The 17,496-nt window shown below is 36.5% G+C and overlaps 2 protein-coding genes across 2 annotated transcripts; both read left to right on the plus strand.

Annotated features, from left to right (window-relative positions):
* The first annotated feature begins 630 nt into the window (after positions 1-630).
* LOC119981831 lies at positions 631-13,486 on the plus strand. The gene is made up of 3 exons (XM_038824974.1): positions 631-636; positions 5,901-6,461; positions 13,001-13,486. Exons 1-3 carry the CDS (start codon positions 631-633, stop codon positions 13,484-13,486), a joined length of 1,053 nt encoding a protein of 350 aa, XP_038680902.1.
* Positions 13,487-16,397: 2,911 nt separating this feature from the next.
* On the plus strand, positions 16,398-16,967 carry LOC119982171 (kiwellin-1-like). Its single transcript, XM_038825403.1, has one exon. It carries the CDS (start codon positions 16,398-16,400, stop codon positions 16,965-16,967), a length of 570 nt encoding a protein of 189 aa, XP_038681331.1.
* Positions 16,968-17,496: the final 529 nt, after the last annotated feature.

The following is a 17,496-nucleotide window of genomic DNA, read 5'->3' on the forward strand; positions in this document are numbered from 1 at the left end:
AATCGTTCCGGACAGGTTAAGTAGATATCTGGATAGATTGTGTAGTCAGGTCCTTTTAAGTTGTATCGGACACTCTTTTATAATAATTATAAGGCCATCAAACTTATGAGCCACACATTAAAACTTTGGGAGAGAATTGTGGAATCGACATTGAGATTGGCATCCATGAAATCCGAAAATCAATTTGGTTTTATGCCGAGATGATCGGCAACGGATGCGATATAAGGGGACTTGTAGAAAAATATGGACAAAAAGAAAAAGACCTCCATTTAGTATTTATAGATTTGGAGAATGCATAAGATAGGGTGCCTAGGGAAGTAATGCGATGGATTTTAGAGAAGAGAGGAGTCTTGATTAGTTATATCGCTATGATTAAGGATATGTATAAAAGAGTAGTAACTAGTGTTAGGACTATTGGAGGGGTTACACACTTACATGGGAGTTTAGTTTCCCATCACTATGGGTTTACATTAGGGGTCGGCACTGAGCCCATTCCTGTTCGTTGTTCATTATAGTGATGAATGAACTCACACGACATATCCAATGTGAGATACCTTAGAGCATGTTGTTTGCAGATGATATAATTCTAGTGGATGAGACTATATCAATAGTTAACTCAAAACTTAAAATATGGAGGTAAGCATTAGAGTCTAAATGATTTAAACTAAGTAGGACTAAAACATAATATATGAAATGTAAGTTTAGTAAGAGTAGGCAAAGGGAATGAATAAGCAATTAAACTAGATGGAAGAGAAATAACAAAAAGTAAGGCTTTTGAATATCTTGGATTGATTTTTCAAGAAGATGGAGACATAAGTAATGATGTAATTAATAGGATTAAAAACGAGTGGAATAAGTGGAAGAGTGCATTCGGGCTTTTATGCGACCGAAGAATTCCCTTAAAATTGAAGGGAATATTCTATAGGTCAGCTATTCCACCTGCAATGATGTACGGTTCCGAGTGTTAAGCTATCAAAAGACAACATCTCCAAAAAATAGGGATGATACAATTTTTGCTCACTGAAAGATTTTGTATTTTCATTTTGATCACTGGATGTTCGAATTTTTCAACATGGCCACCAAAAGTTGTAATATATTTCAATATGGTCATTATTATAGTGTTTAACTATTTCAATATGGCCACCAAAAGTGACTAGAATGAAACGTATTACTACTTTTGGTGACCATGTTGAAACATTTGAACATTCAGTGACTAAAATGAAAAATCTAAAATCTTTCAGTGACCAAAATTAAAGTTGTATTAGCCCCAAAAATGCATGTAGCAGAAATGCGAATGTTTTGTTGGATGTATGGTCACACTAGAAAAGATAGGATAAGAAACAATATTATTAGATCTAAGGTAGGAGTAACACCTATTAAAGATAAGTTAAGAGAAAATTGTTTAAGATGGTATGGACATATTCAAGGTAGAGATAGCGGCGGTGAGGAGGATTGAGAAAATTTATATAGGAGAGAGTAGAAGGCGGCGAGGTAGACCTAAAAAGACATGGTTTGAAGTAATAAGAAATTATATGAATTTAATGGGAGTGAATGAATGTATGATCCATGATAAAAATGAATGAAGAAAATAAATACATGTGATGGATTCCCGGTGATGCTCTCATAGACTCATGTAGCATACCCCAAAATTTTGGGATAAAGGCTCAGATGATGATGATGATGGGCACTCATTTGTGAAATTCTATTCTCTTTGTTTTTTTTGTTGCTTTCTTCTAGGGTTTTTGAGAAAGACGAAAAACAGTGAGTGGTGAGCTTGGTGAGATCAATTGAGTATAGAAGGCTGTGATTTCTTGTGGGTTTCTCAAGGGTGTTAGCTTGGGTGGAGCAAACTTGAAGGTTGTCCAAGAGGCTCAGATTTGTTCATTTAATGGAGTACTCGCACAACCCCGTGGACCTAGGCTTGGTATAATCGAACCACATAAATCACGATGTCTTCTTTGTCCTCTACTTGATTTACTTTTGTTGTGTGCTTGATTATTGCTTGTGGTGGTTATCTTTGGTACCCAATGGTTTTCTGAACTAATATATTACATTAAACAATGCTATTGTCACAGTACTCCCAATCAAGAATCTTTCGGTGGTATAAAACTAAATGAATCAAGCTAAATTAGATTCCTACAAGCTTTAATCGTTCTTGTTTGAGCTTCAAACGAGAACGGCTGGACTCTGAAACCAGTCGCCCTCCAATGCTAAGCATAGGTGACAAGGAAGAAAAGACGGGAGATGTCACGATCATGCGGAAAAAAACAATAACATTGATACGCTTCTTAGAACCTAAAAATAAACAAACGTAAGTTCCAACAGAAAATACAGCTGGGAATGGGGAGTTCAATAGTTCATCAATGGTAAATACACAGCTCTTTACAACCTTCATGGAGATATAATCGATGAATTACCTTAAATAAAACATATAAAAAAAAGACTGGCAACTACTTTGTGTGGTTCGTCTATATAAGCCCTTTTCTCATTAGTTCAGCATCCACCCTCACAGACCTAAAGAACAACAAACAGAAAATCAAAGTAACTGAAGTCGAGGATGAAGATGATGGATCGTACTTAACACAAGAGGGGGGGGTGAATTGTGTCCCCAAATTCCGATAGGAATCTCTTTTTATAATTTAAAAGGAAATCAATGTCAATTAACAATTAGCACACAAATTTGGACTCTAATAATTATCTTAATCAATATTCATTTCAATGCAAGATGTGATACAATATGGTGAATGATCAATTATCAAATAATCAAGGAATTACAAAAACAGATTTTTTTAAACAACACACTGCGCACAGATTTTACAACTCAAATTTCACCTAGCAAATCAAGTCAGAATTCAATGAAATTTGGTATGCAGTATCACAACACCCTAATGAATACTATATCAAAAATTCAGATTAAAATTCAAAGTTTAGCTATGTGAACAGTGCACGAACAGATTAGTGGTTCAGAAAATTCTGCAATCAAAACACTTAATCAATCAACAAGCAAGCAATGCAATCAAGAAAGTCCACACAGCAATTTATAGTAGTTCGGAGACTCTTCTCCTACATCTACTACCTAGGTTCACCAACCTAGGATTTTTCAACCTCCACTAAGGATGTGGTTTTCTCAAGAGCTCCACAAAACTCACAAGGGTTTTTAGGTCACCCTTAAAACTGAAGATTTCAAGATAATCTTCAAACTTTACAACCAAGGGTTTCAAGCACTCCCTTAAACTCAACCTCAACAAGGTTTTTGCCCAATGAAGGGACTTTTACAAGTGTTCGGTATAAATGGTTCACTCAAGGTTTGCACTAAGCAAATGGGGTTGAGGAACACTCAAGAATCACAATATCACCTCACGGGTTGGATAGAAAATGAAGAATAATGAGGATTTTCGAATCTGAAAATAAGAAGCCAAATGAGAAGCACTCCCTCTTTGCAAAAGCAAAATAGTGAGGAAGCCTTTAGAGTGGCTTGGGTAGAAGCTTGGATTCAATGGCACAAACTAGCTTGAAAGCTTTGAGAGCAAGAATTTCTTCAATGTAATTTTGGCTTCTCCAAGTTGGAATGAGGAAGAACCCCTCTTTATAATTTACCAAGCTCTTGTGATTTCCACCATTGGATCTTTTTCCATCTTCAAATCTCGACCTTCAATTACATGTGCAAATCTTGGCCATTGAATGAATAGATCATTAAATCTCAACCTTGCAATATGTAGCCATTGCACTTGCATCATTTTCCAAGTCTAGCTTTCCAAGATTTGAGTTGTCATGTGCACTTGCAGCCATCTTTGACAATTTGATCAAACTTGCACCAAATCTTGACCTTGGTATCTCCAACAATTTTGTCATCTTTGACCATTTGATCAAACTTGCACCAAATCTTGGCATTGGTATCTCCAACAATTTCTTTTTAAATGTGTAGCAACTTGCAGCCATCTTTGACTCCAAAAATCAAGTAAGATCTTCTTTTAAGTCAAAAATTGCAAGCAAGAATGTTGTCTTATGCACAACCATTGGATTCACCTTTAAATGATCATCTTAACCCTTCAAGTCTTGTTGTAATATGATCCATTCATAATTCAAAACAATTCAATCTCGGCCATAGATTAGTGTACCGTTGGAGCTTGTAGTCTTCAAGAATATCTTCATAATCTAAGTCTTGTCTAGTTGCAAAATATACTTTCTCATCTCTTACAAATTTCAACCATTGCATTTGTCCTTTAGCTTCATCAATTGTCTTCTCACAAAAATCTGATCATTGACCTCAATAAAGGAAGCATGTGCAAGATCTTGTTTGATGAAGACAAGAGATCCTTCACGTGACCAAACATGTCCCTCCAATCTTGACTTCAAACTCTGAATTTGGCAGCACCAATATATCCATATTATACAGCCCTAAGGCTAGTTCCAATCATCAATCAAAATGTCTTAGTGGAAGGTTGATGAACATAGGTTTTTCTTGGTTTTCTAGAGATCCAAGCTCATACTCAAAAACCGGACTTCAATTCACTTGAGCATACTGAATTCTGAGTGATATAACATCCTCATGATGATTAACCTACAAAGAAATAGGAGGTAGAACTCCCCAATTGCATGTAAGCTCAAAGAGCTTCATATAGAGCGCATAGGTTAATTACATTAGAAAAACAACCCAGAAAATTCATATTACTGCATGATAAATCATTTTATATATATTAGAATGTCCATATAAAATTTCATAACAATCGGAAATCGTTTGGTCACTCAACCAAGCAAATAAGTCACTAATAGTGAAACCGATGAATTCTAAGTGTAAATTCAATGTCATTTTGCAAACTCAGTGTAAATGACCTTTTCTCTTAAACTTTAGTAGGTCAAATATGTTCATAGTGATAAAAATAAGATGCACACGAAATTTCATTTAAATCGGAGCTCATTTGGTTCACCATGTTCACAAAGAACACATATGCACAAAATTAGGTAAAACCTAGTTTTGGCGGAATTTAAGCATATGACCAAATATATATGTGATGCACTTAATTTATCATGATTATAGTCCTAGAACATATATTAGACCTTCATGTGCATGTGGTTCAAGTTTCAAGTCATTTGGACCTAAGTAAGATAAATTATGATCATTAGAAGATTAATGCCCTAACTTAGTCCATGTATGTTTGTTTCCAAAACTTAATTTCCAGCACTATCTCAAAAATATATAGATACCAAATTCACATAGAGATATACATAAGCCTTCATTTGTATATGCACAATTAAGATATTAAACAATTAACCAAATAACCATTTAAGCATGTTTTCTAGCATTTTAGGATATGTTCAAGTCAAGCATGCTCACACACATTTTAGTATACAATCATACACAATCATCAAAAACACAATGTTGACCTAGACACTAAGTCTTGGTCCAACACTTCCTTCATATTCCATTCGTATAAATATTCAAAAGTAAGAATCAGCATAAACCAATATCTTCCTCAAGAAATCTTCAAGGATGGATACTCCTAACTCTCCACCTGCAAAAAGGTCTAGAACTGATGAAGGTTCTACTTCTAAAGAAGAAGAAGGTGGAGATGATCGCAGATTCAACCTCTCCCCTATAAGGGAAGACGTATACGAGGACGATCCCCAGAAAACCATCGAATCTCTACAAGAAGCTTTGATGGAAACCAAAAGGAGACTTAAAAAAGCAACCGACAAAGTTCAAGACTACAAAAGGCAACTTATGGTTTCAAGGTATGCCATACAAGGTGTTCGATATATGTCATGGGGCAGACAAGCAAGTACTCATGACCCAGATAAATTGCACGAAGCAATCACTGAGATCACAGTACAACTTGGATCTGTTGCAGATGGAATAGACAGTGTTCTTTATACCCTAGAATAAAATTCCTGTCCAACAGAAGATTCACAGCTTCACAATCATTTTTATCCTTCCTTGCTTTCTTTTCATTGTAGCATGTTCTTTTTCTCTTCATGCTCAGACTTGCAAGCCTAGCGGCAAGATTGGAGGAAAAAAGCATCCACCAAAACAGTGTAACCGGGAAAATGACTCCGACTGCTGCATCAAAGGCAAGTTGTACACTACTTACAAATGCTCCCCACCGGTTTCACGCCGTACAAAGGCAACCTTAACTCTCAATAGCTTTCAGAAGGGTGGCGATGGTGGTGGTGCATCAAAATGTGACAATAAGTTCCACTCAGATGATACACTTGTGGTAGCTCTATCAACTGGATGGTTCAATAATAAAGGGAGATGCTTGAAACACATTTACATATATGGTAATGGCAGGAGGGTTAAGGCACTAGTAGTTGATGAATGTGACTCGACTATGGGATGCGATCGCGACCATGATTACCAACCTCCATGTCCTAACAATATTGTTGATGCTTCCAGGGCGGTTTGGAAGGCATTAGGAGTGCCCGAGAAACGTTGGGGTCAACTTGTAATACATTGGTTAGATGCTTGAAGCAAAAAATGCCAAGAGAAACTCTTAAAATAACTTGAATTTACGACCAACAAAAGATGGTATATTCTATCTTGTCTCAAATTTTACTCTTGTAACTTTCAATATTCATACAATGTTATGGGACTTGACAGGTCAGAGTATAATTGCATTTAATTTCTTCTACCATTGAGGGTCTTCGGAGCATTTAGAGTTCAACATTTCTTCACATCTATTACATCGAATTTTTCTCCTGAACTCGCTTTCCACATAAAAGTGTACTGAAAGCTCGATGCATGGAACAAGATCAATATATATATATATATATATATAACAGAACATCTTCCTTATCAGGTAAAATATTTAGTAAAGACACATACAACAGGATCAGGTTACAAGGCACCATCGAAGGAATACAACAAGCACCATCCAAGTACAATACTTTTTCACAAATACCTTACCGTTAAAAAAGAAAAAGGCAATACAGGATCAGGTTCCACCCACCCACACCATAATGCATTTTGACAAACACAAGATAAACACACAAAATTTTTCCCAGAAAACAACATAAGGTCAAAAGATTGCGATAGATCACACATGGGTTTGAACGAACGCACCTGCGGATGAAACTTGAAGGAGCTTTAGAGAGAAGGGGTTTTAGCCAAAGATAGAGGAATTGAGTTTCTCAGCCAAACCACATTCAAAGAGAATCTAAAGGATACCATTTTTCGTTGGTTCAGTGCGGTTGGCCCCGAAACGAGACCGATCAGCGGTGGAATCAAATTTGGGCTGTGATAGATTCAGCAGATGAGGTATTCAGAATTTAAGTTTATATTTCTGATCATATTCATTTTCATGATTTTAAATGAAAATGAGTTGTGTCTAAGCTTTTTTTTTTTGAATAGGTCGAAGACCTGCAATATATTCAATTATCAGAACTGGTATAAGACCTGAGGCCAAAGGCACTCGAGTCACCATTAAGGCGGAAACAACTTAAACAAATATATAAGAGTAACAATTGAACACATGTAGAAGCCCAATATAGAGAACAATATTGCTCGCAGGAACTGAATCATTGTAAGGATTTGCCAATGTGCGTAACCATTCTGTCTTATCCTTCACAACTATAGCTTGAACAGAATTGGGGATTTCCTCAACCCACACTCGGAATGTCGGATTGGAGGGATAAAGGTGAGCCATTGCATGAGCCACAACTTACCTTCTCTTCTCACATGGTCGATCGACCAATACGTAAAATACTACAATAAACGGCGGACATGTGATTTAAGTATTTAACTATAAATCATCTTTGATATTTCAATAGTTTATATACCTTTCATCATGTTGATAGAAAAACCTAACCATTTGACCCACGGGTCGAGGCCCGTCCAGAAATTGCATCAGGCTTGGGAATCCCAACCCTTGTCTCGGACCGGCCTGGGCTCTATTTCTGGGCAGTCCGACCACTTGGGTCAACTTTGGGCCGACCTGATCCGATGACCAATTGATTAATAGGTATATTAATAGGTCTGAAGATAATTCTACCAATGCTAATGAATGATTACTCATAGATAATAATTGTAACTTAATAATTATGTATTTATAGTCAAAAAGATGAGAGTGATGCAAATGATTAATAGATACCAATTTAGTTGGGATGTATATGATACAATTTTACCCTATATAAAATATTGTTCAATATTATTCAATTTGTATAAAAATTTTAGTGCAATTATTCAATTGTATATAAAAAATAAAAAATAGTCAAAAAGAAAAAAGAAAAAAAAGAAGTTAAAGCCCCCGAGGCCCGAGCCTTATGGGCCCTGGCTGGGCCTCAGCCTGAAAAAAGTCTGGCCGGACCTGCATCCCGACCCTTGCCAACATATGCAAACTAATATATTATTTATTAGGTACTATACTAAAATAATTGTAAAATAAGACATTTAAGGGAATTAATGAAGTCTATTGTACACACGAACTAGATAGGATAGCGTACTCATCGAATTTTATAGATTGCAACTAGGCAAGTTTAGAATTTTCTTAATGACGAGTTAGGGGTTACAATTCTTTTAGCTATAATTGACTACAATTTCCTCCAAAACAATGTTAAATCATGATTTTTTTTTTCGAAAATGACATTAAATTTTAGGAGTTGTATTTAGTGTTTAATAGTTACATTTAGGATTTAGGGTACGTACCCTTGTATACATACGCTGGGTTGTGACCAAACTTATCGTGTCGTCATGTGAGAAATTTTTATTTACGTTGGCCTGGACAAAATTTCTTCATTAATATTTGACCCAAGTAGACAAGATTGTTGTCTTATGGCAACAAAGCTACATTTTCTTCCTTAATATTTGACACAAGTAGAGACAAGATTGTTGTCCTATGGCAACATAGTTACATTTTAGTCACTAATACTTGACACAAGTAGACAAGATTGTTGTCCTATGGCAACAAAGCTAATTAAGAGAAACAAAAGTGAGGCAACTCAAAAGACATACAAATGTTCTTTCTCTATATATGCTATATATACTATTGATGCAGTTTATCGACAATCGATTTGTGTGAGAATGATTGGGAAAAATGTAAGAAAAGACAAGACAGAGACATTTTACGTGGTTCGGCATTGAGCCTTGGTCCATGGTGCAGAAATATAAAGTGTTCATATATTCTCAGAAATTACAAGGTAAATGAGATTTAAAAGTCTTCTCCAAAAAAGAAAAGAACTCCCCTCTCCCTCTGATAATGAACTCCGTTTATACTTATCTTGAGTAGTTACTAGCGGCTGTGGAAGTTGAAGCAGTTCTCAGCAGTTTGAAGAAGTTCATAGCAGTTTGAAGAAGTTCTCAGCAGTTGGCATGGTTGATCTCATTCAGAAGTAGAGCTGAAAAACATTGGGACACAGAGACTTATAGTTGATCTGTTTTTGGGTAAATTTTTTAACTTCTTTTTATTGATTCATGTAGGCAATCTTAATTTGTTTTAGGATAAATGCATTGTGCTTTGCCAGCTTCTATATTTGCGTTAGCCAAACGCATGACCTGTTTGTCAATGTTCCTCTGCTCTATCTACTAGAGATTTGTGTGTATATGTGCATGCGTAATTGAAGCATTGAAAGGCTATAGTGATTCTGAACGAACCGTTGGTTGAGATGATAAATTTGACCACGCTAACTTTTTATTATCGTAATTTGTAAGATGGACTCTTACTCTCACATTGGGCCTCCGTCCATGTATCAACTGATTCATTGGGGTTATGGGGTCTTCCATGTTACCCAGGGTTTACATAGTAGGTTCCACGTTACCAAAAAAAAAAGCTATAGTGATTCACAATATTAGCCTAGTGGTTATATCTTCGGGCTTGAAGGTGAAAGATCCCTCAAGTCGGGAGTTCGAACTGGCGGGACATAATTCCTTGGGGTTTCCTGAGTTCTATGGACAAGGACCGATGGCACAAACCTATTCCCTGGTTAAGAGTCCTATTCTAGGTCTGAGCCCAATCTTACTTGCACACGGGGCGTCAATTGAATATGGTCATTATTATAGTGTTTAACTGTTTCAATATGGTCATTATTATAATCTTATATCTCAATTCTCTTTGCATATGCATGATTGATAGTATCATACAATGCATTGTGTATGGTTGTGTGTGTTTGCGATGATACCTTGAGTATGAAAACCGAGTAGCCACCGGGACGGATTAGGGACTAGGTTTTTAATTAATCGTTTTATATCCAATTCATGCTTACTTTGATTACAAAATCGCTCATGCTACCGAGTCATTCGGCCCATTTCATTTACTTGCTTTTATTTGATATTCGTTGTGTTTAGTAGTTTTAGCTAGTCATTTGCCTATCATTCACCATCAAATTTGCATTGCTTCCTCGTGTATCAATACCGGACTCATCGATTTATTACTTGCCGATACCTTACACTTGGGGTAAGTACACACACTATTTGGTGTCGGTTAGCTTCAAACGAGAACGGCTGGATTCGGAACAAGTCACCCTCCAATGACAAGCCGAGGTGACAAGAACAGAGATGCCGCGGCCATGAAGAAAAAAACAATGACATTGATACACTTCTTGAACCTAAAAATTAAACAAACGTTAGTTCCAACAGAACATACAGCTGGGAATGGGGAGTTAAATAGTTCATCAAGGCCCTCATTTTCTTTGATTCTAGATTCCTAAAACTGGTATGTCTACATGCATAAGAGACAAAAACCTTATTTTTCGGGCCCTTCTACCATCCATTGGCTTGCATTATTCGGCAAAAGAATCTATGCTTTCTAGCATATATATTGTAGAAAATACACGAGGCTCAATTAATAATTGTATCGTCTCATTTTCATACATTAAACCCCAAAACCATTTGCAGGTATCGCCATTTAACATGTCGATTAAGACAAAATTTTCTAAATTAATATACTACATTAAGCAATGCAACTGTCCCCACAAGTATCTTTCAGTCTCATAAAAAGGAATTCAAGCTAAAGTAGATTCCTACGAGCTTTGATCTTTCTTGTTTGAGCTTCTGACCGGACCTCTATTTTGAGGTCCTAACGTCCTTTAATTAGGATGTTCTAGCACTTAAGTAGTGTATTTATGTTTAATTTAGTTAATTTTACTCTTATGGTTGCCTCTCATTGGTTTTGCAGGAAACCAGGTTAAAATGGTTGAATTGGAGATGTTTGGAGCTAAAGAAAGGAGCTAGAAATTCATCAACTGACCAGACACCTGTTCAACCGTCCGAACACTTTACCCCAAACTTAGATAGAGCCCTCATCAAATTGAACGCGCATGAAGTGTTCGGACACCATTTATGCTATTCGAACAATAAGTGTCTGGACACCCAATGAAGCCGTCCAGACACTTTACTCACAAATTGAAAAAGAAGCTTGCCAAAGGCTTTGATAAAGCTGAAGTGTCCAGACATGTCTACTAAGCGTTCGGACACCTGTTGTGATTCTGCAACTTTCTACATTGAAATTTCAGGGGCATTTGGGGTAAATCTTATATGTAATCAATGGGGGATGATTGTATAAGGGTAGTTAGATATTTTCCATTACAAAATGAGGGGAAAACCCTAAGATTTGGGTCTTTACCTCATTCATTCACTCTTAAACATCTAGCCTCCATAGTTTTTCTCTCTCTAGGGTTTTACTTTGTTCTTGTGATCTTGATTGTAAGCATTGGTTTTCATCTATAAAATTGATGTTTATTCTCATTATAATGAGTGGCTAAGTTCCCTTTCTAGTTTCTAGTCTCGAACGGTGGGTGTAAGGTTTCGATTACTCAAGGTATGTTCGAAGGGTCGTAGCTTCGATCCCTCTTTTTTAATTTCGTGATAGTTGTGTGATTGAGTGCAATAGAATGACATATTGATTTTATTCTTAGATTGTCTAGTCTAGGGATTTAATTTCATGTGCTTGAATGAGAAGTGTTAAACCCCAATGCATGATTTCTTTAATTATTGAGTAATCCATTGCATACCTATTAATTATGGGTATTGATGATGGAGTTTTGGGCTACTTTAGGAATGTATATGGGAGAGTTACGGTTAATTTGTCTTTAAGTGTGAAACTAGGGTGTTAGCTAAGCCAAGCCCCAAGGGGGAACATTAATCCATAATATTATATGCTTATCCATTTGCATTCATTGTTGACTAAGAGACCCAATGACCTCCATTTATGAATAAAAGTATATCCCAATTCTCTTTGCATATGCATGATTGATAGTATCATACAATTCATTGTGTATGGTTGTGTGTGTTTGTGATGATACATTGAGTATGAGAACCGAATAGCCATCGGGACGGATTAAGGACTAGGTTTTCAATTAATCGTTTTAAATCCAATTCGTGCTTACTTTGATTATAAAATCGCTCATGCTACCGAGTCATTCGGCCCATTTCATTTACTTGCTTTTATTTGATATTCATTGTGTTTAGTAGTGTTAGCTAGTCATTTGCATATCATTCACCATCAAATTTGCATTGCTTCCTCGTGGATCGATACTGAACTCACCAGTTTATTGCTTGCCGATACCCAACACTTAGGGTAACTACAAACACTATTTGGTGTCGGTCAGCTTCCAACGAGAACGGTTGGATTCGGAAAAAGTCGCCCTCCAATGACAAGCCGAGGTGACAAGAACAGAGATGCCGCGGTCATGAAGAAAAAAACAATAACATTGATACACTTCTTGAACCTAAAATTAAACAAACGTTAGTTCCAACAGAAAATACAGCTGGGAATGGGGAGTTAAATAGTTCATCAATGGTAAATACAAAGCTCTCTACTACCAGCATGGAGATATAATCAATGTAAAATCTTAAATAAAAAGTAAAAAAAAGACTGGCAACAACTTTGTGCGGTCGTCTATATAAGCCCTTTTCTCATTAGTTCAACATCCACCCTCACAGACCAAAAGATCAACAAACAGAAAATCAAAATAACTGAAGTCGAGGATGAAGAGTCACACCTTCGCAATCATTTTTCTCCTTCCTTGCTTTCTTTTCATTGTATCAAACTCCTTTTCTCTTGATGCTCAGACTTGCAAGCCTAGTGGCAAGATTAGAGGAAAAAATCCTCCACCAAAACAGTGTAACCGGGAAAATGACTCCGACTGCTGCATCGAAGGCGAGTTGTACACTACTTACAAATGCTCCCCGCCGGTTTCACCCCGTACAAATGCAACCTTAACGCTCAATAGCTTTGGGAAGGGTGGGGATGGTGGTGGAACATCAGAATGTGACAATAAGTTCCACTCAGATGATACACTTGTGGTAGCTCTATCAACTGGATGGTTCAATAATAAAGGGAGATGCTTGAAATACATTTACATATATGGTAATGGCAGGAGGGTTAAGGCACTAGTAGTTGATGAATGTGACTCGACTATGGGATGCGATCGCGACCATGATTACCAGCCTCCATGTCCTAACAATATTGTTGATGCTTCCAGGGCAGTTTGGAAGGCGTTGGGAGTGCCTGAGAAAGATTGGGGTGAACTTCTAATACATTGGTCAGATGCTTGAAGCAAAAAATGCCAAGAGAAAGTCTTAAAATAAACTTGAATTTGCGACCAACAAAAGATGGTATATTCTATCTTGTCTCAAATTCTACTCTTGTAACTTTCAATATTCATACAATGTTATGGGACTTGACAGTTCAGAGTATAATTGCATTTAATTTCTTTTACCATTGAGGGTCTTCAGAGCATTTAGAGTTCAACACTTCTCCACATAAAAGTGTACAGAAAATATTAGAAGTCCATTTACACAAGTTAGAATTTATGTTCTCAATTATCTGGAGATAGTACTATTTCATGAGGTTAACTTCATAATATGACTTTCGACAGCACAATAACAATTAAATTAGCTAATCTTATGTGAGAACTATATTGCCAGAAGTTCTAGGAGCCGTGGAATGTATTAAAAATTAAATGAAAAGGAGGTCACAACAACGTACAGAGATAAGATGGTATGGATCCAATAGCAAGAACGATCAAAATTAAGCAACATAAAACATATTATAGATGAGATTAGGCATCAGACCAGGTAATATATAGTCCATCACTCCATCCCATTGATCATATGACACCTTGGGTTGTGGTCCAGTCGAGACAGTTTGACCCCAAATCACTTCCGAGAGCAATCATTCCGGACAGGTTAAGTAGATATCTGGATAGATTGTGTAGTCAGGTCCTTTTAAGTTGTATCGGGCACTCTTTTGTAATAATTATAAGGCCATCAAACTTATGAGCCACACATTAAAACTTTGGGAGAGAATTGTGGAATCGAGATTGAGATTGGCATCCATGAAATCCGAAAATCAATTTGGTTTTATGCCGAGATGATCCGCAACGGATGCGATATTTTTACTAAGGGGACTTGTAGAAAAATATCTACAAAAAGAAAAAGACCTCCATTTAGTATTTATAGATTTGGAGAATGCATAAGATAGGGTGCCTAGGGAAGTAATGCGATGGATTTTAGAGAAGAGAGGAGTCTTGATTTGTTATATCGCTATGATTAAGGATATGTATAAAAGAGTAGTAACTAGTGTTAGGACTATTGGAGGAGTTACACACTTACATGGGAGTTTCCCATCCCATTCTTGTTCGTTGTTCGTTATAGTGATGAATGAACTCACACGACATATCCAAGGTGACATACCTTGGTGCATGTTGTTTGCAGATGATATAATTCTAGTGGAAGAGACTATATCAATAGTTAACTCAAAACTTAAAATATGGAGATAAGCATTAGAGTCTAAATGATTTAAACTAAGTAGGACTAAAACATAATATATGAAATGTAAGTTTAGTAAGAGTAGGCAAAGGAAATGAATAAGCAATTAAACTAGATGGAAGAGAAATAACAAAAAGTAAGGCTTTTGAATATCTTGGATTGATTTTTCAAGAAGATGGAGACATAAGTAATGATGTAATTAATAAGATTAAAAACGAGTGGAATAAGTGGAAGAGTGCATTCGGGGTTTTATGCGACCAAAGAATTCCCTTAAAATTGAAGAGAATATTCTATAGGTTAGCCATTCCACCTGCAATGATGTACGGTTCCGAGTGTTAAGCTATCAAAAGACAACATCTCCAAAAAATGGGGTTGATACAATTTTTGCTCACCGAAAGATTTTGTATTTTCATTTTGATCATTGAATGTTCAAATTTTTCAACATTGTCACCAAAAGTTGTAATATGTTTCAATATGGTCATTATTATAGTGTTTAACTATTTCAATATGGCCACCAAAAGTGACTAGAATGAAATGTGTTACTACTTTTGGTGACCATGTTGAAACATTTGAACATTCAGTGACTAAAATGAAAAATCTAAAATCTTTAAGTGACCAAAATTAAAGTTGTATTAGCCCCAAAAATGCATATAGCAAAAATGCGAATGTGTTTGTTGGATGTATGGTCACACTAGGAAAGATAGGATAAGAAACAATATTATTAGATCTAAGGTAGGAGTCACACCTATTAAAGATAAGTCAAGAGAAAATCGTTTAAGATGGTACGAACATATTCAAGGTAGAGATAGCGGCGGTGAGGAGGATTGAGAAAATTTATATAGGAGAGAGTAGAAGGCGGCGAGGTAGACCTAAAAAGACATGGCTTGAAGTAATAAGAAATTATATGAATTTAATGGGAGTGAATGAATGTATGATCCATGAAAAAAATGAATGAAGAAAATAAATACATGTGATGGAGCAAACTTGAAGGTTGTCCAAGAGGCTCAGATTTGTTCATCTAATGGAGTACTCGCACAACTCCGTGGACCTAGGCTTGGTATAATCGAACCACATAAATCACGGTGTCTTCTTTGTCCTGTACTTGATTTACTTTTTACTTTTGTTGTGTGCTTGATTATTGCTTGTGGTGGTTATCTTTGGTACCGATTGGTTTTTTGAATTAATATATTACATTAAACAATGCTATTGACACAGTACTCCCAATCAAGGATCTGTCGGTGGTATAAAACTAAATGAATCAAGCAAAATTAGATTCCTACAAGCTTTAATCGTTCTTGTTTCAGCTTCAAACGAGAACGGCTGGACTCTGAAACCAGTCGCCCTCCAATGCTAAGCACAGGTGACAAGGAAGAAAAGACGGGAGATGTCATGATCATGCGGAAAAAAACAATAACATTGATACACTTCTTAGAACCTAAAAATAAACAAACGTAAGTTCCAATAGAAAATACAGCTGGGAATGGGGAGTTCAATAGTTCATCAATGGTAAATACACAGCTCTTTACAACCTTCATGGAGATATAATCGATGAATTACCTTAAATAAAACATATAAAAAAAGATTGGTAACTACTTTGTGTGGTTCGTTTATATAAGCCCTTTTCTCATTAGTTCAGCATCCACCCTCAGAGACCTAAAGAACAACAAACAGAAAATCAAAGTAACTAAAGTCGAGGATGAAGATTCGCAGCTTCACAATCATTTTTCTCCTTCCTTGCTTTCTTTTCATTGTAGCATGCTCTTTTTCTCTTGATGCTCAGGCTTGCAAGCCTAGTGGCAAGATTAGAGGAAAAAAGCCTCCACCAAAACAGTGTAACAGGGAAAATGACTCCGACTGCTGCATCAAAGGCAAGTGGTACACAACTTACAAATGCTCCCCGCCGGTTTCATGGCGTACAAAGGCAACCTTAACTCTCAATAGCTTTAGGAAGGGTGGGGATGGTGGTGGTGCATCAGAATGTGACAATAAGTTCCACTCAGATGATATACTTGTGGTAGCTCTATCAACTGGATGGTTCAATAATAAAGGGAGATGCTTGAAACACATTTACATATATGGTAATGGCAGAAGGGTTAAGGCACTAGTGGTTGATGAATGTGACTCGACTATGGGATGTGATCGAGACCATGATTACCAACCTCCATGTCCTAACAATATTGTTGATGCTTCCAGGGCAGTTTGGAAGGCATTGGGAGTGCCTGAGAAACATTGGGGTCAACTTGTAATACATTGGTCAGATGCTTGAAGCAAAAAATGCCAAGAGAAAGTCTTAAAATAAACTTGAATTTGCAACTAACAAAAGATGGTATATTCTATCTTGTCTCAAATTCTACTCTTGTAACTTTCAATAGTCATACAATGTTATGGGACTTGACAGGTCAGAGTATAATTGCATTTAATTTCTTCTACCATTGAGGGTCTTCGGAGCATCTAGAGTTCAACACTTCTTCACATCTATTACATCGAATTTTTCTCCTGAACTCGCTTTCCACATAAAAGTGTACTGAAAGCTCGATGCATGGAACAAGATCAATTATATATATATATAACAGAACATCTTCCTGATAAATATTTAGTAAAGACACATACAACAGGATCAGGTTATAAGGCACCATTCGAAGGAATACAACAGGCACCATCCAAGTACAATTCTTTTTCACAAATACCTTACCGTTAAAAAAGAAAAAGGCAATACAGGATCAGGTTCCACCGACCCACACCATAATGCATTTTGACAAACACAAGATAAACACACAAAAATTTTCCCAGAAAAC

This window comes from Tripterygium wilfordii, chromosome 17, assembly GCF_013401445.1.
Source record: "Tripterygium wilfordii isolate XIE 37 chromosome 17, ASM1340144v1, whole genome shotgun sequence".
NCBI classification, from domain to species: domain Eukaryota; kingdom Viridiplantae; phylum Streptophyta; class Magnoliopsida; order Celastrales; family Celastraceae; genus Tripterygium; species Tripterygium wilfordii.

Bases quoted from the DNA above. Each gene is read 5' to 3' on its own strand.
- LOC119981831 (XM_038824974.1), top strand. The intron at 6,462-13,000 runs GCTTGAAGCAAA...CTTGATGCTCAG, and splicing joins TTGTAATACATTGGTTAGAT to ACTTGCAAGCCTAGTGGCAA.
- LOC119982171 (XM_038825403.1), top strand. From the start codon at position 16,398: ATGAAGATTCGCAGCTTCACAATCATTTTTCTCCTTCCTTGCTTTCTT.